At 42.8% G+C, this 21,558-nt stretch overlaps 1 protein-coding gene across 2 annotated transcripts in view; it reads left to right on the forward strand.

The window, feature by feature from the left end:
* The window catches only part of LOC145769963 (uncharacterized), a 91,025-nt gene that overhangs the window by 40,468 nt on the left and 28,999 nt on the right, over positions 1-21,558 (forward strand). For both annotated transcript variants that reach the window (XM_082581528.1, XM_082581529.1), the window contains one exon: positions 20,332-20,479. In XM_082581528.1, the coding sequence (XP_082437654.1) occupies positions 20,332-20,479 (148 nt within the window). The remainder of the gene's footprint in view (positions 1-20,331; positions 20,480-21,558) is intronic.

Genomic DNA, 21,558 nt, shown 5'->3' on the forward strand with positions numbered 1-21,558 from the left:
TATCTGGGAGTGACCTTGGATCGGCAACTCACGTATAAAAAACACTGTGACTCAGTTCGTGCCAAAGCATCAGCTAGAAACAACCTTCTCAGATGTCTAGTTGGGTCGACTTGGGGATCGAAAACCTCAACACTGCGCACTAGTGCCCTAGCGCTTGTGTACAGTGTTGCCGAATATGCTTCTCCAGTCTGGTGCCGCAGCACACACGCGGGAAAAGTAGATATCGCCCTTAACGACACCATGCGCATAATCACTGGATGCCTGCGTCCAACTCCCACAGACTTACTACCAGTGCTTTCAGGCATCGCCCCACCAAAACTACGCAGAGAGAATTCCACCGTACGGCTCGCATTAAAGGCAGTGGTCAATGATTGCCATCTCCTCCACAATGTAGTCCTTGACGCACAACACCTCACACGTCAACGCCTACTTTCCAGGCACCCTTTTTCTCGACACGTTGTGGCGCTTCATGAAGGTCACTTTGACCTGATGAAGTCATGGAGAGATCGCTGGGAAACCATCTCACGGCCCAACCAGTTCCAAGTCACACCAGACACTACGGTACCACCTGGCTCAGACCTGCCAAGAAAAGAATGGGTGACTCTGAATCGCCTCCGTACTGGTGTTGGTCGCTTCAAGCACAATATGTTTACCTGGGGATTGTGTGACTCACCGGCCTGTGTTTGTGGTGACCATCAAACAGCACAGCACATCATTAATCACTGTCCAGTGTTTCGACCTGCAGAACATGTGGATCTCATAGACCCTGATATGAAGACATTACTCTGGTTACAACAATTAGGAGATGTTGCCTGAACTGCTGCCTCATAAGCAAGAAGAAGAAGTGAATACGTCAGTGGACCGATGCGACCAAAACAGGAATCACTGATCAATCAACTCTGCAATTCAGTTTTAGAAATGCGTGATGCAGAATATAGCAAAAAGTTAGCTGTAAATATTTTTTTATTAGTTTAAGTACTGTTACCGGCGCTGCTCGCCTACTTAATTTTAGTGGATAGTCTGGTAGATCAGTCGTCAACCTGTACCTAGTTATTCCTGACTTGACACCCACACTGTCTAAAATACCACACTCGGTTAAATCACCAAAGGAGATGGGTAACACAGTATAATTGTGGCTCAAGCCTATGATGTAAACACAAAGGAATAACAATGACCAACTTAATTCGAGTGATGAGGTTGATGAAAGGATTACCAATTATTGAAACAACCACTGTCTAGTAATTAAGAGACAGCAAAATGCGTGCTGACTCTAGCGATGTCAGTATCTAAAAAACAGTTCCAAAGCGACCGCGAGAAGACGTCACGAGATTAATTGATCGACAATCGATAAAGAATTTAACAGTAGCAAAGAACACTCAAATTTGAAGGGCATGACCTTTTACAAAACAACGGATCCATTAAACGACATGAAATGCACAAGACGATACTACACATTCAAGCACGAGTGTCAAAAGCGGTAACAAGATAGCTACCTAGTAGATGTAAAGATGTAACACTACGGCTATAACGAGTAAATGGACAAAACTACTCGGTACAATCATAGATATCTTACATATAGATATGCAACTCAGCAATCGTGGAATTATCGTCACGCTCGACTGACTTTATGGACACAATCAACAATCAAGGTTGCCAGCTTGGCTAGCGTATCTATGGTAGGCTATTATTGTACGGTTTGGGCTTGGCGAGTGGCGGCTTTTGAGCTCCTTTGGAATATTTTGTTTGGCGTATATTTCAAGTTTTCACAGAATAGCCTACTATGAAAAATCAAGACAATAATCTTTCTTCACGTAGGTTATGCAACTTCTGTTTCATGATCGTTGGAACTACCATTTAAGCTTATTTCCAGTGACTCATTAAAGCTTGTTGTAGGCAGTTTACAAACCTGAGATAGAAGGGCGCCGGAACGATTTTAGGGTGAGATATACGGTAGCGATAATGCTGGGCAACTCGTTCGTTTTCCCGCTATTAGCCATGAAAGTCGAAATGTGAGACAGATGAATAATTGCAATAACTTGAACAAGAAACGAAAGGTAAATTTCACATTCATAGCATCACAATCTGCTGCAAAGTATAAAATGTGTCCACGGGATAATTTGTGTGGGCCTACTGTAGGCTATAGGCCCTATAATTTGGCTAAAAGCGAATAGCAGAAGTTGTTAGCCTATATTGCAAAATGTGCAGTAGCTTACATGACCTTAAAAGGGCACCATTGCCCCCATCCAGAGAAAATTTGAGGGCAGGGGGCATCCTCCCCCCTGCTGAGACAGCTTCATTAGCATCACGGATCCAACCGCCAAACCAAGACAATTTTAATGTTTGGTACACACCATAACTAGGCTACCAAATGCTATAGCACAGCTTTCGGTAGCCAGCAGTAACTTTCATTTTGGTAACACTCAGTAGATTAATTGAATAAAACTTCAGCTTGTCCTGGAACTACAGCTCCAAAAAAGGTCTTTACCTACTTATCAATGGTTGACAGGCTTGTTGTTAGGCATTGTCGGAAATTTTCAAGCATTTTCAGGGGTTGTCAGGCATTGTAGAATAGCTACTTTTAGGCATTGTCTAGGATTTCCAGGCATTGTCGATCATTATCAGTGGTTGACGGGTTTGTTAGGCATTATAGAACATTTTCAGGCATTGCCAAACATTTTCAGGGGTTGTCGAGGTTTTCAGGAGTTGTCAGGCATTGTAGAGTAGCTACTTTCAAGCATTGTCGGGAATTTCCAGGCATTGTCTAGGATTTAGGGGGGGCAGAGGGTGCAGGTACCCCGGACCCCCGACTTTTAAAGGGCCCCCTACGTGAAAAAAATGTGATTTTGTGTTATTTTTTTTTCTTTTAGCTTTGGTGGTTTCTGCAAAATGCTGTGCAGTGCTGGATTGATGCTACTGTAGACGTCGAGGGGGTGTTTCGCGCCATAGGCGAATTTTTTTTCACGGGGGCCCCTGATCTAAAAGTGCCCCGGGCCCCCCATCAGTTAAATCCGGCCCTGTGTGAAAATGAAATCAGTTTTTTATCAGATTAGGCCTATAATCAAAATCAAATATCGTAGTCTGAAAGTGCCGCCCCCAGACGTGCCGCCCGGGGCGGTCCGCCCCTCCCCCCCCTAGCTACGCCACTGATTGTCGGACATCTTCAGGCATTGTCTAGGATTTCCAGGCATTGTCGAACATATTCAGTGGTAGATAGGTTTGTTAGGCATTGTCGAACGTTTTCTTGGGTTGTCGATCATTACCAGGTTTTGACAGGTTTGTCAGGCATTGTCGATACTTATGATAGCCAGGTCATTTAAACGCTGCTGTGTTTGTGTATACCGTAAATACGTTTACAACCTACGCAAAATAGAAAGGGATCATTCTGCTGCGCATGCAGAGCTGGGAATGAAAATGCATGAAAATGTTCGACAATGCCTTACAAACGTGTCAAAAACCAATAATGATCGACAATGCCTGGAAATCCTAGACAATGCTAGGAAATGCCCAACAATGCCTGACAGTAGCTTAATCTAGAATGCCTGACTACCCCTGAAAATGCTAGACAACCCCTGAAAATGTTTGACAATGCCTGACAAACCCATCAACCACTAATAATGATCAACAATGCCTGGAAATCCTAGACAATGCCTGGAAATTCCCAACAATGCCTGAAAGTAGCTACTCTACAATGCCTGACAACCCCTGAAAATACTCGACAATCCCTGAAAATGTTCCATAATGACTACCAAACCTGTCAAACACTGATATTGATCGACAATACCTGGAAATCCTAGACAATGCCTGGAAATTCCCAACAAATGTCTGAATGTAGCTACTCTACAATGCCTGACAACCCCTGAAAATGCTCGACAATCCCTGAAAATGTTCGGCAATGCCTGAAAATGTTCCATAATGACTGCCAAACCTGTCAAACACTGATATTGATCGACAATGCCTGGAAATCCTAGACAATGCCTGGAAATTCCCAACAATGCCTGAAAGTAGCTATACTCTACAATGCCTGACAACCCCTGAAAATGCTCGACAACCCCTGAATATGTTCGATAATGCCTGAAAATGTTCGACAATGCCTCACAAGCCTGTCAACCACTGATAATGATCGACAATGCCTGTAAATCCTACACAATGCCTAGAAATTCCCAACAATGCCTGAAAGTAGTTAGCTTACTCTACAATACTTGAAACCCCTGAAAATGTTCGACAACCCCTGAAAATGCTCCACAACCCCCCAAAAAGCCGACAATGCCTGACAATGCCCGACAATGCCTACAATGCCAGACAATGGGTATTTAGAGGTACCCTCTGTGACTGTGATTTGTTTTCAATCGCCAGAATCTCCATAAAGCAGTCCATGCGGAACGAGAATGTGACGTCATCACAAGCAATCCATACGTCAACTTGAAAACGAAGAAAGTTTTATTTAAACAAAAACCAAAAAAATATATTAAAAATAAAGTTGTTTTGCTGTGCCAAGTTTGAAGTCAATGCATACAGCCATAGCTACGCTGTTAGCCTTCAAACATCTTTACGCACCACTGAGTTGCATATCTATATATAGCTACCTAGTAGATGTAAAGATGTAACACTACGGCTATAACGAGTAAATGGACAAAACTACTCGGTACAATCGAGGCACACGGTTCCTAAATTAGAAATGGCAAGAACACAATTAGAGAAAGGTATCATGCAAGAGGCGAGGCACCGTGGGGAGTTTCCTAACCTAACGTACGAAAGTAACTAACAACGAATAATCACAAGCATGCAGGTAGTTATTGTAACCTAACCGAAAACAGCATTGTAACTAAGGTTGAACACATTGATCTATTACAACACACAATAAGGATAATAAATGCAACACAAAATTGTGACAAGATTATCCAGTACGCCCTATAGCGCCAAAGTTAGATCATCGGTTACAGACACTAAAAACAAAAATGATATCAAATTCATAGAGCAGTCAAGAAAATAAAATTAACAGACTAAACCTAAAGATAGCAATCGTGTATCACTATTAGCAGTGCTACCAAAACTAGTAATTGGCAGTGCAATCCAAGACAGGTTAAGCCCATCTAGTGAAACATAGCAATGCCTAACTTAATACATATAACAAACAAAATTATCGATCAGCGAAGCCGCAGCAGAAACAGTTCATGTCACAGAGAGCTGAGTGCCCAAATGTCCTTCCAGCAAACAGATTTTCCTCACGTCTCTAATCAATACATTGTCCGCAGTTTGGACGCGCACCCGACGTACCAGGCCATCTGAATCAGCGTAGCATTCTCTAACTATAGCCTTGGGCCAACAGCCGCGTTTGACATTATCGTCCGCTATTAACACCAGGTCACCAATCTCCAGGTTTGGAGAAGTCCCATACCACTTGTTTCTAGGCTGGAGCATTGGCAAATAATCGGTCAGCCAGCGACTCCAAAATTTGTCCGCAACAGCTTGGGTTTTGCGCCAGGATCGTCGATACAGATCTCTCTTCGTCGACACTTCACTCGGCAAGACCGTTTCCAGCGTCCCGGTAAGCAACATACTTGGCGTTAAAGCCATGAAGTCTTTTGGATCTGTTGAAACATCAGTAATGGGGCGGTCATTCAAGATTCGCTCTATTTCGCTGATCAAAGTTGACAGCTCGAAATCATCTAAGCTGGTTTCCCCTACCATGAGGCGCATGTGCTTTCTAACCGATCTGATTAAACATTCCCAGACACCACCTGAGTGTGAACAGGCTGGGGGATTATATTTCCACTCGATCTCGCATTGAGTCATTGCATGTTGGAACTTAGCACTCTTCCAAGACTTCACGCCGTCGTTCAGCTCACGCTCGGCGCCTTTAAAGTTGGTGGCGTTGTCACTGAAAACAACCTCTGGTTTGCCAAGCCGACAAATGAACCTTTGAAATGCTTGAATAAATGTAGCTGCTTCCAGCGATTCGGCGACTTCTAAATGGACGGCACGTGACGCCATGCTAGTAAACAGAACGACGTACCTTTTGACGGTACTCCTTCCCTGCTTAATAAGCAATGGGCCCATCAAATCGACGCCAGTGGAGTGACAGGGTTTCTTTCCGGCTTCCGTTCTTGATTCTGGGAGATCGCCCATACGTTGCGTCCCAACGCGAGTGTTCCACACCCAACAACGAAGGCAAGAGTTTAGAACCTTTTGTACGGCCGCACAACCACGAATGATTTAGAAGGGTGACATCATAGAGTTCAAAACATGCGAAGTTCCACTATGTCCGGACTCTTCATGCCGGTTACAAATTAACATTTGTGTTAACGGATTGTTGGGCGGGAGAATCATGAGATGCTTGATGTTTAAAGGTAGATCCACATTCCTCAGCCGTCCACCTACTCGTAATACACCGTCCAACAGAATGGGACTAAGCTTCCGTAGTGGCTTGAGTGCTAGATTGTTGCACAACTCCCTATCAGGTAAAAGTTCATTGTTGGGTAGAGATTGTAATCTTGTCATTGCTTCAGGGAAATCATCCCACTGTGTAAGTTTGACGAGGTCGGTGGTGGCTTCTAACATCTCCGCGCCTGTAAGTGGACCAACCCTCGGCTGTGGTGAACTGGAATGTTTCCACAAGATATACGCTTTGAATCTCTTTAGCCATGCCACTGATCTTTGGATTTTGCAGTACTTCGAGTGACGCGTCAGGAGCAGTTTCAGCAAATTGTCTTCCGCAGCTGCGGTAGTAGCCATGCAAACGTTCTTCATTTCATCATCATCATTCAATGGCACTGTGATCACGTCTGGCTGCTGCGGCCAATTGCTTACACATTCACTTAAAAATTCAGGACCATTAAACCAAAGTCCAGCAGTGTCGACCCGATTAGGCATTAACCCACGAGAGGCAATGTCAGCCGGATTGACACTGGTGGGAACATAACGCCATTGTTCAGGTGTGGAGTAGTTATGAATGACCTGAAGCCGATTAGTTACAAACGCATGAAAGCGAGAGGCACAATTCTGGATGTACTGGAGCACAATGGTAGCGTCAGTCCAAAAATACACGTTGTTAAAGTCAAATTCAAGCATGTTGCAAATAAACGTACTTACTTCACAGTGTTGATTCAAACGATCTGTTATAGCCTGATGCTGCGGGTTCTTTTTGGCAATATCAAATTACACTAGCTTTCGGAACACAGTTCCCTAGTCATGTGCTATGACGAATGGTGTTGAAGTCAGTGAGTGGTTTTTTAAAGTGGCTCTTTGGTTTAGCTCAGGGGTGACGAACCTTTTTGCGGTCGCGGGCCACTTTGTCAATTACACATGAGCTATCGGGCCACACAACTTTTTAATCGTAACCTACTAGACTACTATGATATCTTTTAGAAGCGACTCAAGATATTATTCATGAAAAGTAAGAAACGGCAGATGAAAGTAATAAAACCCACACAGTTGAAATTATTTTACGCAGAATCGAAACATACAACAGTAAAAAAACAAATCAACTTGAGCAAAAATAGCCTACTTGCACTGATAATGAATACAGTTTAATTTTCGAAGCGTCTGCTTTCATATGAGTATGATTTCTTCTTTTTTTGGCTCTATCCTTTTTGCTCGAGTTGACTAAAAGTTTCAACCACTATGCTCCGAAACAACAAATCAATCAATGAAATTTCTTTTTCAAACAACAAACAAAAGCCCATGCGAATCATACAGATGAAGCTATCTAATACAGCATTGAAGCATACAATATTAAAAAATAACATTGAAGCATTGAATTTTTTTGCTTAGTGGGATTTTTGGAAAGTTTTTTCTTGACTAAGCATTCAATATTACGTCGAACAGACGATGTGGCAACTCTCAACTGCATACTAAGATTTTCATCTGTCAGCCTCGACCTGTAACGATTTTTTGCAAAGTGCATTTTAGAAAAGAACTGTTCGCATAGGTACGTCCTGCCGAAAACAGATGATTATTTGAGAGCCTGAGCTCTCAAGTTTGGAAACTCTTTCTTTGATAAACATACACGATAAAATTCAAGCAACGGCTTGTTCACATACATTGCTTTTAGCGTGTCATCATCACTCTGTAGTTTTATGAGTTCGAGTTGGAGCTCATAAGGTGCAGAAGCAGGTGTAACATTGAAGAGGATAGAAAAGACATCAAGCTCCAGTTCTTTGCTTTTGATATCCTGAAATCTAACATTAAAACTTTCCAAAAGACTTGAACATTCCAAAGCGTATTGAGTACATGAAGTTGTGGATTGTGTTTTTTCAATGTGGGAAAATGCGTGCAACTGTTTCTTTCAACTGATTTCCCCAAAGGCTCGGCATTGACATGAAAGATGTGATCTTGAAAAACATCGAATGCAACAGTTGATCTGGCCCTTGAAGTTGTACATTTAAGTCGTTTAAATACTTAGTGACATCTGACAGCTTTGAGATGTCTATAGTCTTTAATGCATGAGAGATGCGGGCCGCGGGCCGCAGGTTCGTCACCTCTGGTTAGCTTGAGGCTGCCGGCTGTTGAGTTTCTGTGCTGTTAGGCGTTATTGCTGTGAGGTTTTGTTGAATCAGTTGATTAGTAGATTAGGTGACGTAGTTCTTCCCTTTCGGCGCGGTTGTTGATTTTAGGATTTTGTTTGCTAATGAATATGGCCTCTTTGAAACGTAATTGTACCGCGTCATTTTCTCTTCCAATAATTTTAAATTCAAAGTCTGCTTGGCATTGTTGTTGGTGATCAAATACCGAACTTTTATCCGAGCTGAGATGTTCTTTGAGGCGGGAATGGAGTGGGCGGATCGTGCTGCCTATGTAGCTTTCCTTGCATTTTTTACATATAATCTTATAGACACAGTTCTTGGTGTTGCACATGTTGTCGTTCCGTAGTTGGCAGTTTTGCATCCGGCAGGGTTCGGGTTTTTGTGGTTTTTTAAGTGCGTTTCGGAGGGTTCGGGAGCGCCGAAAGAGGCGGACTGGTAAGTCCAGGTCTTTGAAGATTTTCTTTATTTTACGGTCCGCGTTGTCGCTCATATAAGGAAATTCGAAATGTATTGGGTTGTATGATGTCTGAGGGGAGGGTTGTTTGCTTTGTCGGTGTCGTCGTCGTCTGGGTGGTTGTTTAAGGAAGTCTTTGGGGTATCCGTTTTTCCTGATTGTCTTTTCGAATTCAGTCAGGTGTGGTGCTGCTTTATTGGGTGAAGAACATCTATCCCTTCTTCTCTGTATTTCGTTTAAGAGTATGGTCTTCTTAGTGCTTGTGGGTAGGGCCGAGTCTAAGTGTGGGAGTAGTTTTGCCTTTGCTTTTTTCTGGTAGAACTCGTGGTGGACTGTGCCGTCTTTGTCGATTTTTATGGTGAAGTCCAGTAGTGAGATGGTGTTGTCTGCTGTTGGTAATTCTATTTCAAACTTGATGGCTGGGTGCGCTTGGTTGAGAGCACTTTGGATAGCTAAGGCTTCCTTATTGTTGACTGTCAGCAAGAATGTGTCGTCAACGTATCGTCTGTAGAGGGTGAGGTTTGTCAGGTTCCGCAATGTTTGCTTTTCAAGGGTGTCCATGAAGAGGATGGCGAGGACTCCAGATACGGCGTTTCCCATTGGTAGGCCGTCAATGCCAGATGTTCTTCACCCAATAAAGCAGCACCACATCTGACTGAATTCGAAAAGACAATCAGGAAAAACGGATACCCCAAAGACTTCCTTAAACAACCACCCAGACGACGACGACACCGACAAAGCAAACAACCCTCCCCTCAGACATCATACAACCCAATACATTTCGAATTTCCTTATATGAGCGACAACGCGGACCGTAAAATAAAGAAAATCTTCAAAGACCTGGACTTACCAGTCCGCCTCTTTCGGCGCTCCCGAACCCTCCGAAACGCACTTAAAAAACCACAAAAACCCGAACCCTGCCGGATGCAAAACTGCCAACTACGGAACGACAACATGTGCAACACCAAGAACTGTGTCTATAAGATTATATGTAAAAAATGCAAGGAAAGCTACATAGGCAGCACAATCCGCCCACTCCATTCCCGCCTCAAAGAACATCTCAGCTCGGATAAAAGTTCGGTATTTGATCACCAACAACAATGCCAAGCAGACATTGAATTTAGAATTATTGGACGAGAAAATGACGCGGTACAATTACGTTTCAAAGAGGCCATATTCATTAGCAAACAAAATCCTAAAATCAACAACCGCGCCGAAAGGGAAGAACTACGTCAACTAATCTACTAATCAACTGATCCAACAAAACCTCACAGCAATAACGCCTAACAGCACAGAAACTCAACTGCCGGCAGCCTCAAGCTAAACCAAAGAGCCACTTTAAAAAACCACTCACTGACTTCAACACCATTCGTCATAGCACATGACTAGGGAACTGTGTTCCGAAAGCTAGTGTAATTTGATATTGCCAAAAAGAACCCGCAGCATCAGGCTATAACAGATCGTTTGAATCTACACTGTGAAGTAAGCAACGATCATGCTGCTAAAAGCGAAACTCATTCAACTACATAAACGTACTTAATTTCACGGCCATAGTGGCTGCAGTCAACTCGAGTTGGGGTAGGCCTACAGTCACAGGTTTAGAAGGTGCTACTCGTGATTTTCCCTTACAAAAGACACAACTTACCGAATTATCAGCATACACAATACGAATGTAACTGGCCACACCATACCCCACGGTGCTCGCATCAGAAAAAAACATGCAACTCGATGCTAACGCAAACCTTGTCTGCCAATTTAAAGCTGCGTTGTATAGACACGTTACGCAGTTGTGGTAGTCCACGCAACCAAGTTTGCCACTGTTGGCGTGCAGTCTCTGAAATGATGTCATCCCAGCCGCTCCCATCTCGACACGATTCCTGTAAGAGCTTCCTTATGGGCAAAACAAACGGTTAAACTATGCCTAAGACATCATACACCTGATTGATTTTGGAAAGAAGTCCTCGCCTGTTCATCGGCTTCTTCTTCAACTTGGACTTGGAGACAATCTGCCGAGGTGCTCCAGAAAACACCCAATGCCTTCTCAACTGTCTCGTCATGTAGTGAAACATCCGGTCCAGACTTGGCGATGTCATCGTCTGAAACACAACTCAGAACATCTGGGTAATTCGCGACAAACTTAGTCAGATGGAACCCACCACTGTGCAGCAATGGAAGAAACTCACTTATTAATTTGGTAGCTTCATCTGCGCTACCACATGATTTTAAGAGGTCATCAACATAAAAGCTGTTACCTACTGTGTCCCTTACCTCTTTGCATGCACCGGTGGCATTATCCTTTGCTGTTAGCCGGAGTGCGTAAGATGTGCAACTTGGCGAACATGTTGCACCAAAGGGAAATGCGTTCATGCGATATTCCGCCGGCGTCTTACCCAGGTCACCATCAGGCCACCAAAGAAAGCGGAGAGCATCTCTGTCTGCAGGGTCCACTCGCACCTGGTGGAACATACTGCGGATGTCTGCAATGAATGCGATTGGATCCTGACGAAATCTAAGAAGTACACCGATTAAATTGTTGCAGAGGTCTGGACCCTGCAGCAGTGTGCTGTTAAGGGAAACTCCCTTATTTAGCAGCACAATAAAAAAACACTCGAAATTTCGGCCCTGTAGCGTGGTGAAGGAGGTACCATGTACGATCTGAAGGAGTGGGATTAGTCACCTGACTGGCATATTCGTTCACTATGTACTCATTAATTTTTTGAGCATATAAGCCCCTTACCTCCTCGTTACAAACAAGTTTGTATTTAAGAGACTGAAGGTGCCGCTCTGCCACAATGCGGTTATTTGGGATGGGTACTTTTTCATCTCTCCAGGGGAGTCTCATTTGATAATGGCCACCAACTTTTTAACAGAGTCTTCCATAATTGATAAGGCCCTTTGATCTTCTCTGGAGATGGACACCTGTTGGACCTCTTCAGCACCCTTAAAGTCTTCTTCCAAGAACTGTAGCACTAGTTCATGGAGCCCTCCGAGGTTTTCACTGCCGTAAGGCTGATGCCAGTGCCACCACTGTCCACTATCCGAGTTGACATTTTCTTTAAATTTGGCTCCAAACAATGTCCATCCAATTGCTGCAGCCTATGCCACCCAAATGGTTAACCAGCCTTACCACAGCGCTGCTCTTTAATACGGAAGACCTCATGGGCGTCCATGCCTATCAGTAAGTCCACTTGTTGTGAAGGCAGTTTAGGAAATTGAATGTCCCTTAAGTGATTGTACTCTCCTGCAATCCTATTAGAGGGGATATTGTCTGACAGTTTAGGTAGTTTTTGCAGTACCATCACCGAAGGAATTGTAAAGACTTCATCTTCTGCCATTTCCTGGATGTGACTTTAGAATGGCAGGTAGCCGAGTTACCAATGCCTTGGAGAGTTGCACCTCCAATGGATTCTTTTAACCTCAATCTTTTCACCAAGCGTTGAGTGCAAATACTTGTGGTGGAGCCGGTATCCATAAGAGCATAGGTGCAAATAGCTTGTTCCTGGTCACCCCCCCAAACCTTCACTGGTACAATGCTCAAGACGGGGTGGGTAGGTACTTCTATCGGCGTCGATGCAAAGAGGGACTTGTTAGGTGCAGTTGTTTGCTCGCCGTCGTAATGAAGTAGAGTGTTGTGTCTTTGATGGCATTTCTGGCAATGCTTCCTAAAATTGCATTTAGATGCAAGGTGACCCCATTTTAAGCAGTTGAAACAAAGTCCCCACTCACGCACCAAATTGCGGTGGTCGCATATGGATGTCTCTAGGAAACTATTGCAACACCAGATGGGGGTTCCTCACAGCAAACAGGACATTCTTTTTTTGCAGAAGTTTTAACATTCCCCGTCATGTTGTTGGAGACTGCCAATATCCTGTCCATCCAATTGTGTTCTTTCTGGTGTGTTTTTAAATGGAAGTCATTACTTGCCTGTGCCTTAAATACCTGTTGAGCCCACTCCATTTCAGCATAGCGAGCTGCATTGTTAACTAACCCCAAAAGATCTACAAAGGTGGCCTGCTCCCCTACACGCGGTTTGTGAAATGCCAACTAAGCAAACCTTTCTTGAAGCTTTAGGGGTAAGCGAGCTAACAGGAGGCTTAATATTTCAGAACCGTTAAGTTCTCCCAAGTTGCCACCTGCTTCAAAAAGACATTTGCAATTGTTCATCCGGAGAGCCATGTCATTAAGTCGCTCTGAGTCTGATGAACAGATTTTGGGACCCTTTATCAGTTCTTCCTTAACTTTCACCCGTATCCTGAGGTTGTTACCATAACGATTATTTAAAAGCTCCCATGCTGTATAGTATCCTTCCCCTTGTCTGGGTAGACATTACAATTTTGGATCAACCTGGCTGGCTCTCCGATGACATACATATGCAGGTATAATAGCCGTCTATGACTATCATAGCAGCTGCCTTCAACGAATGCCTTGAACTCTTGGACAAAGGATGGATACCGCCCAATGTCCCCACTAAATTTCCTCAGCTGCAGCTGGGGAAGCTGCACAGCCGGTGATGTAGGCGCCATATAAGGCCGACTGGGTTGGGGTGCGGAGCGTAAATAACGAGTCTGTCTAGGAGTCCAATCCCTGGGCATGTGACCCTGATTATCAGACCAAATATTGGGCAAATCAGACCTGGACTGGAAGCCAGGTGGCACACTTACTCTTCTCGAGAATTCATAACCAGTTGCATAACCGCGCGTCAATTGTGGTTCACCGCGAAAGTCAGGCGGCACTGTGGTTTTGCCATGAAACTGAACCTCGCTTTTCAGACTTGGAGAGAGGTCGTGACCCGAGAGCGCATCTATAACTTGATATTGCTCCCTGCTAGTACCACTACTGCCAGAAGTCCCATCCTGGTCGAACTGGTTGGCTGCCCCAGATGACCATGACGGTTCAGTTTTACCTTCAACATTAGAATTAGCCTTATTGCTGAGTTGACTCTACACTAGAGACAGCAACGCCTCTGTGCGGTCTGTAGCCTTTGCCAGCTCTGCACGCATGTCGCTCAGTTGTGCATACACGTCTGGCTTGGTTTCCACATTTGGAGGCAAACCATCTTGCTGAGCGGTGGACCGATGCGACCAAAACAGGAATCACTGATCAATCAACTCTGCAGTTCAGTTTTAGAAATGCGTGATGCAGAATATAGCAAAGAGTTAACTGTAAATATTTTTTTATTAGTTTAAGTACATTAAGCAACACAGAAAATTACAATGCAATATAAATTTAAGAAAAGCAGTGATGCAACACAAACAACAAGATACACATAACCATGACGAAAGTTATTTAAAGTTATCGCTAAATTTTAACTATAAACTTGTAGCGGCACTACATAGTATATTGTTAAGACTTTTTTTTTAAATTTTACTCATTTTTAGATTCTTAATAAGTCTAGCTAGAAACATACGCTCTTAACTTAATAATTTTGTATTTATAGCCCAAAAATATGTAAATGCGCAAAGCTCACTGCTTGCAGTTTGAGCACTTTGGCAAGGTTGGCAGTAGTACCATTTTTGGTTACTGATAAGGTACCACAAATGGGAAAATGTCACATGGAGGTATATATATATCTCCATGGCCATTATTCCAGTCCCGCCGCCGCGGGGTGTGGCAGGCCGGTTTCTGAAAGTCTTCGACCTGGCTATGTTTGTTTGTGCTCTCTCGCCGTGTCAATTATTTGTACCCGTGCGCTGTTGATGCAAATAAAACAGTTTAACACTAACTGCTGCACTGATAAGACCGGGAGGTCGAAACGGTGTGCACTGTCTGCAGTTATTGACGCTCTTGGTTTACGCCAATTGAGCACCTTGCTATGCATTGCGCAAAGCTCACTGCTTGCAGTTTGAGCACTTTGGCAAGGTTGGCAGTAGTACCATTTTTGGTTACTGATAAGGTACCACAAATGGGAAAATGTCACATGGAGGTATATATATCGGTGGCCGGTCGATTGGTCGAAAGACATTTGGTCGACAGTCATTTGGTCGACAGACATTTGGTCGACAGGACGTTTGGTCGACAGACATTCGGTCGACAGACATTTGGTCGACATGACATTTGGTCGACAAGACATTTGGTCGACAGGACATTTGGTCGACAAGACATTTGGTCGACAAGACATTTGGTCGACAGGACATTTGGTCGACAGACATTTGGTCGACGTTGAACAAAACGAATGAACATTTTGTAATGAACGAATGAACATTTTGTAATGAACGAATGAACATTTTGTAATGAACGAGTGAACATTTTGTAATGAACGATGAACATTTTGTAATGAACGAATGAACATTTTGTAATGAACGAGTGAAGATTTTGTAATGAACGAAGACAATACGATACATTAATACCTTCTAGTTATACATAAGACAATACGATACATTAATACCTTCTACTTATACATAATCACAAGTTGTGCGCGACAGCACGTAAGTAAGCAACATGGTCATTATACACATCAATGTTAGCAACAATGTTTTTCAGTCGGTCGTTAACGATCTTGTAACGTTTATTCATGGGAACAGGGCGGATACCGGCTACTAGTTGCTCTAGTAGGAGTTCATTCTGGTCCTGTTCTTTAATGATTTTGACTACTAAGCGTCGAATTGTCGGATGGGTGACTCCTACGCGCTTTGCAAAAGCATGGTGCCACCCCTCGATGGAGTTGTTCGTTCGCGGAAGATCGTCCACTACTCTCTCGTTGACATTCCAGAGGGTATGTTCGAACAACGGACTTCGTCGCCGTCCCCGTTGCATGATGCCGATCCAAGTAGTCTCAAAGTAGACCAGAAACTCTTCCAGCACTGCATCAGAATCGTCGTCCAGCGAATTTATCATTGCTTCGAAAGCGACAACTACATCGGCCGGTGCCACAAATGCCAGAGACTGAAACATTTTAATTGTAAATGAATGACTCGGGTCTTCCACGTACCAGGCTTTGAGACCTAGACCTTGAATCTTACGCCAAAGACACTGTCCAAAATGAAACAAACATCCTTGAATGTCCGCGGTTGGAAACGCGGTTCTCAATGCCTGGCAGGCAGCCACTTCAAAATCTAAAAGGACTGATATGGGTGCTAAAGTGGCCCTTCGATTTTTCAAGTAATCGAAAATGCGGCGATATGTATCACGGTCCTTATTCCGACAAATACAATACACGAGAGGCACAGTCCGCGAACCAACTATTAGAGCATGAATGGTGTACAATTGGTAATTGTTTGGCGCACTGTCAAAAGTACCGTCGCAGAACCAATGCGTATTTCTCTCCAGAAGGTCCAAATTCCGATGAGTTGTAAAAATGTACAAGTCCAGATCCTCGTCGTGAAGTGCCAAAAAATCATCTCCTCTGGTTGTTTTGGATAACTCGTATGGAACATCGTCTCCGTCTGGGGCCTTTCGTTTCCGTCTCACCATCCGCGCTAATGCTTCTTTATTCGGTAGAGAACCTGCAGCGGCAAGCGGAAAGTTCTCTGTACAGTTCTGCACTAACGTACTGGTGGCTTCTTCGGAGTTCACGGCTCGTTCTTTTATGGCAGTAATCGTTGTTAGAGCGGCGACACGGCTAGGATCGCCTGCATGTGTATGTTGAGATGGTCCATTGCAGATTACGTAGCCAACTGTCGTCGTCCTGCCGGAACATATTTTTCGCTCCTCGCACTTCCAGTACACTTTCTCATCACGTATTCTGTCAATCGAATACACAAAACCATCGAAAATTAGCTTTCGCCCACCTCTTATGCTTGTAGCGAATTCCATTTCAGACACTATTTAAAGGTTGAACTTGTTAATATGCCGAATCCCAGCTGAATACTGAATCATATACCGTGATTCCACGTGGCCAGATGTTGAATCAAAGAAGAAATGGCAGATTTTCTGCTTGAGTTTTTATTATACTTTTCAACCTGAAGTAACAATCAACGCATCAAATGGTAGTGTTATTATGATGTAATAAACGCAATTAACTTCAAAGAATTTCGGTTACTTCAGTTATCAGACGAACCTCTTTTGTTTGCGTCTGTCCAGCGTTGATCAAACATCAACGCTGAATTGTTTACTCAGACAGATGCGTTGCACAGACGGGTGATAGAAATTAATTAAAATAATTATCACCCGTCTAGTGCAGTGGTTCCCAACCTTTTTGTCTTGGTGACCCCTTTAAAAATGTTCGTAGATACCGCGACCCCCACTTATATTCTTTCCTTAATACAAGTATACTATTAACAAATAATACAACAAACGGCAGCTTTAAAAATGTTTTTCTTGCATTTATTGACAAATCAATGTGATGACCTTGTAGGTCCGCAGCTAACCGTGAAATTCGAGGTTGCGTGCTAGACAGAGCCAGTCTCATGTCGTCTTCCACATCCAATCTATTTCTTTCCTTCGTTTTCATATGCAGAAGAGCTGAAAAACCACTCTCACTTAGATACGTCGTAGCAAAGGGCAGTAATACTTGAAAAGCCAGCATAGAAATCTGTGGGTATGAATCATACATTTCCCAGTAAAATTGAGAGAGTGACTTTGTATTGCTGGTTCCCAATTGCTAATTGCTCACTTAAATTAAACAACCACCATTCCAGTCCCAATTGAAAATATCTATCATTATGATTTCAAAAACACAAAGCTATTGCACTGATGTAATGTTCAAGTTCTCTCTTCCTCCTACACTACAAATAAATACTTAAACAGACCACAAACTACTACCACTAGGGCTAATCTCGTTGCTAGGATCTCATTGCGGTGTGTTTACATCACCCGCAACCGCTTCATTTCGGTTTCATTTCTGTTGAAACTACCGATATGAAATCCAGACCGCCACGAATCTCATTTCGGTCATCGCATGCAAACAGACTACAAGTCTGGCAGACAAACCGAAACGGAAAATTTTCATTTCGGGCGCAATGAAACGTCATGTAAACGTAGCCTGGCACATACTACTAGCGGACCGGTAGCCTACCTCGTCCTACTTACATTCACTTTTGTTGTTGCATGAGCAACAACTTCGCGATCCCTATAAAATGCTCTGCGACCCCCTTGGGGGTCGCGAACCCCAGGTTGGGAACCACTGGTCTAGTGTAATATTGGAAACGTGCTTTTAAACTTTTAATTTATTTGAGAACTTGCCCTTTAAGTTTGTACCTTGTGTTTCGCATTTTGCCTTACGCGTTTTCCATGACCTCGTGATTGGCCGCTGTTAAATACGCTTTCCTGACAGCGTTGCGTCATTCTCCATGCGATTCATACAGCTCAAGCTATCTAATGCAGCATTGAAGTATAAAATATTTAAAAATAACATTGAATTTTTTTGCTTAGTGCGATTTTCGGAAAGTTTTTTGCTTGACTAAGCGTTCAATATTAGGTCGATCAGACGATGTGGCAACTCTCAACTGCATATTAAGATTTTCATCTGTCAGCCTCGACCTGCAACGACTTTTTGTAAAGTGCATTTTAAAAAAGAACCGTTCGCATAGATACGTGCTGCCGAAAATAGATGACCATTTGAGATTGTCAAATTGTTTTGCAGGCCGCACAAAATTTGACGGGCCGCAGGTTCGTCACCTCTGCTCTATAGGCTCTCTCAGTCTCTCTGCCTTTTCTTTCGATTAAAATCATGATGCGTATTATGTACAAAAACTTCTTTTTTCCAAATATTTTAGGGCTAAAATAGGCGTGCGTATTATACACGAGTGCGGCTTATACTTGGTAAATTACAGAGTTCTTTTTAAAAATATTTTGTATAGTGCTTATTGCGCACAAAACCAAGCAAATGCCAGCCGATTACAATGGTTGTTTTTCGTCCAGAAAATGCCAGAAAAAGCGTTTTAGACCATCTAAAAATCAAACCAGACCCCTTTTCAATAAACACACATACCAGGTAATATAATGGTCAATAAAATGATTCGTTCTGTCAACCAAATGTCCTGTCGACCAATTGTCCACTCCACCAAATGTCTTGACGACCTAACGTCCTGTCGACCAAATGTTCTGTCGACCAAATGTCTGTCGACCAAACGTCCTGTCGACCAAATGTCTGTCGACCAAATGTCCTGTCGACCAAATGTCTGTCGACCAAACGTCCTGTCGACCAAATGTCTGTCGACCAAATGTCCTGTCGACCAAATGTCTTGTCGACCAAATGTCTTGTCGACCAAATGTCTGTCGACCAAACGTCCTGTCGACCAAATGTCTGTCGACCAAATGTCCTGTCGACCAAATGTCTTGTCGACCAAATGTCTGTCGACCAAACGTCCTGTCGACCAAATGTCTGTCGACCAAATGACTGTCGACCAAATGTCTGTCGACCAATTGACCGGGTACCTATATATCTCCATGGCCATTATTCCAGTGTAACTACTGCACTGATGAGACCGGGAGATCGAAACGGTGTGCACTGTCTGCAGTTAAATGCATTTTATAATTATTTTATTTCAATCGCTAAAAACGCATTGTTCCCATGGACGTCAAAGGACGCGACTTCTTCCATGCGTTGTACATGTGCGTACCAACGCAGCATCCTCCATCTTATGATATCTTTTCACGCTGATGAATGCCAAGCCTAGATCTCAGCTCTTCCATCGTCACCTGGTCAGAAAGGCGATTGGAATAGATTCATGGTACCATGACTTACAATAAACATTTCTTACACACACACATATTGTACACGTAACCGCGCTATCGAAAAGAATGTCAGGATAGGGGTGAACTTACGGAAACTCTTGCAGCCAATTGCACCCTCACTGCGGTGACATCCAACTTAAATAAACTTATCACCTTCTTCTACAGTATCAACTCCAATACCATTCACCATGGCACATGGCCAGAAAATTGTGTTTCAAAAGCTTTTAACAAACCATTGTTACCATCGCGAAACCGCAGCATTAGACTGAAACAGATCGTTTTTGTTACACTGTATTGTGGAAAAAAGTTTTTTTGTTAGCCATTTTGATCTTACTCATGGTTGTCAAAGCATTTGCGATGGGGTTAAGGTTCTCATTGTACTAACCGAAGACACAATCAAGAAGAGACCCAGACAACCACTTTATCTAGTTCAAATGTTTACCACATCGGGTAAAGATCTGACCAGAACTTTACCCGATGTGGGCCAGGTAGAGCGGCTGTCTGAGAGGTAATCAGTTATTTTTTCTCCGTCACCTTTTCTTCAAAAATTACACCCTAGGTAGATTTGAGTGGCCCTTTGAATGTCAATCTTACTCTAGATATAAAACCACGTAGGCTACGAGTGACAAAAGATAGTACGGTATCTTCTTGATTAGTCTCACACTGCTACCACATAAGACCCTACTGGTTTTGCAAACACAAACCTACATTTTACCGAAGCAAATTGTTTTATGATTGTAGATGCTCTGCTGTCGAGAAATCGAACAGCCTGTGTAAAGACGATGACCAACTGCGCGCTATGTACGGTGTTCACTGCGAAATTATAAGAGAACAGGGAGGATGCTTTGCTCCTTGTCATACCGTTATTGACCCTGATAATTCCTTTCAGGTTTGTACTATTGTTTGTAAGCTTTAATCAGGGACATCAAAATCTCCTAGAAATGCAACTGAAGCCATTTTGGTTCTAAGAGAAGCTGGGTCTCATAGATGTTGCTAAAAAACAAACCAATAGTTTAATTTCATTCCAAAATCTACAAAAAATGAAAAATTTAATTCTTACCTCTTGTCAGTTCGTCCATCAGGTGTCAGATTGGATACAACAAAAAATAATTTATGAATGCGATGGTGTTGTTAGGCTACTACGCTCCTCTGTGGAAATAACAGTCTGCAAAGAAATAGCCATTTCTACAGAAATTGCAATTTTAATTAATATTGCTGTACTAACTTGACTCATCTAGTAATTCTACCCATAGGATGGCGTTGCTCTACTTTAGCTTATTTGGTAAAATAGTGTTCGTGTCAGGCTGTAGCCTAATTGTTTTGAACAGCTTAAATTTCCAAACAACATTGGATTGATGAGTTGATCAATTAAAGTTGTGATTTTTACAATTTTGGAATAGATGTACACTTGCCAAACAAGCATTGGTTTACTTTTGAACTATAGTCAATAATAACGTTTGGGCAAAAGAAAAACATCTGCTGAGCTCTTTATATGAAGCAACCTAGCCTACTCTGAGAAGGTAGTTTCGCATCACGACTTAGGCTGCTTTAGACATAGAAATCCCTAGTTTAAATAAACTCCTTCTCGTAGAAAACGTTTCTTTCATTTATAAAACGGATTCCACAGCTTTATCTTACCATACTTTAAAAGTTGTGTTTTAGTTATTATTAGCTTTATAATTATTAGCTTTACTTGTACTATCTGGTTTATGTTGCCCATATTACGTATCACAACCTCCGTTGCTTAACAGAGGATAACCTTTTTCCTGCCATTGTTCCACAAAGGGAACAAAATTTTAGGTGCTGTTTAAACACCTTTATTGTTTATTGGAATTTTGAATTTATTTTATGCGATGTCGAAAAGTCGTTGTGTCTTTCTTACCAACTTATAAAAAATATCTTGTTAATACGAAAGTTTCTACGAAAGAAAATTTCATGAAAACTGCAGCTTAGGGGTTAGGTAAACTT

Source organism: Aplidium turbinatum, chromosome 5 (genome assembly GCF_918807975.1).
Source record: "Aplidium turbinatum chromosome 5, kaAplTurb1.1, whole genome shotgun sequence".
NCBI lineage: Eukaryota > Metazoa > Chordata > Ascidiacea > Aplousobranchia > Polyclinidae > Aplidium > Aplidium turbinatum.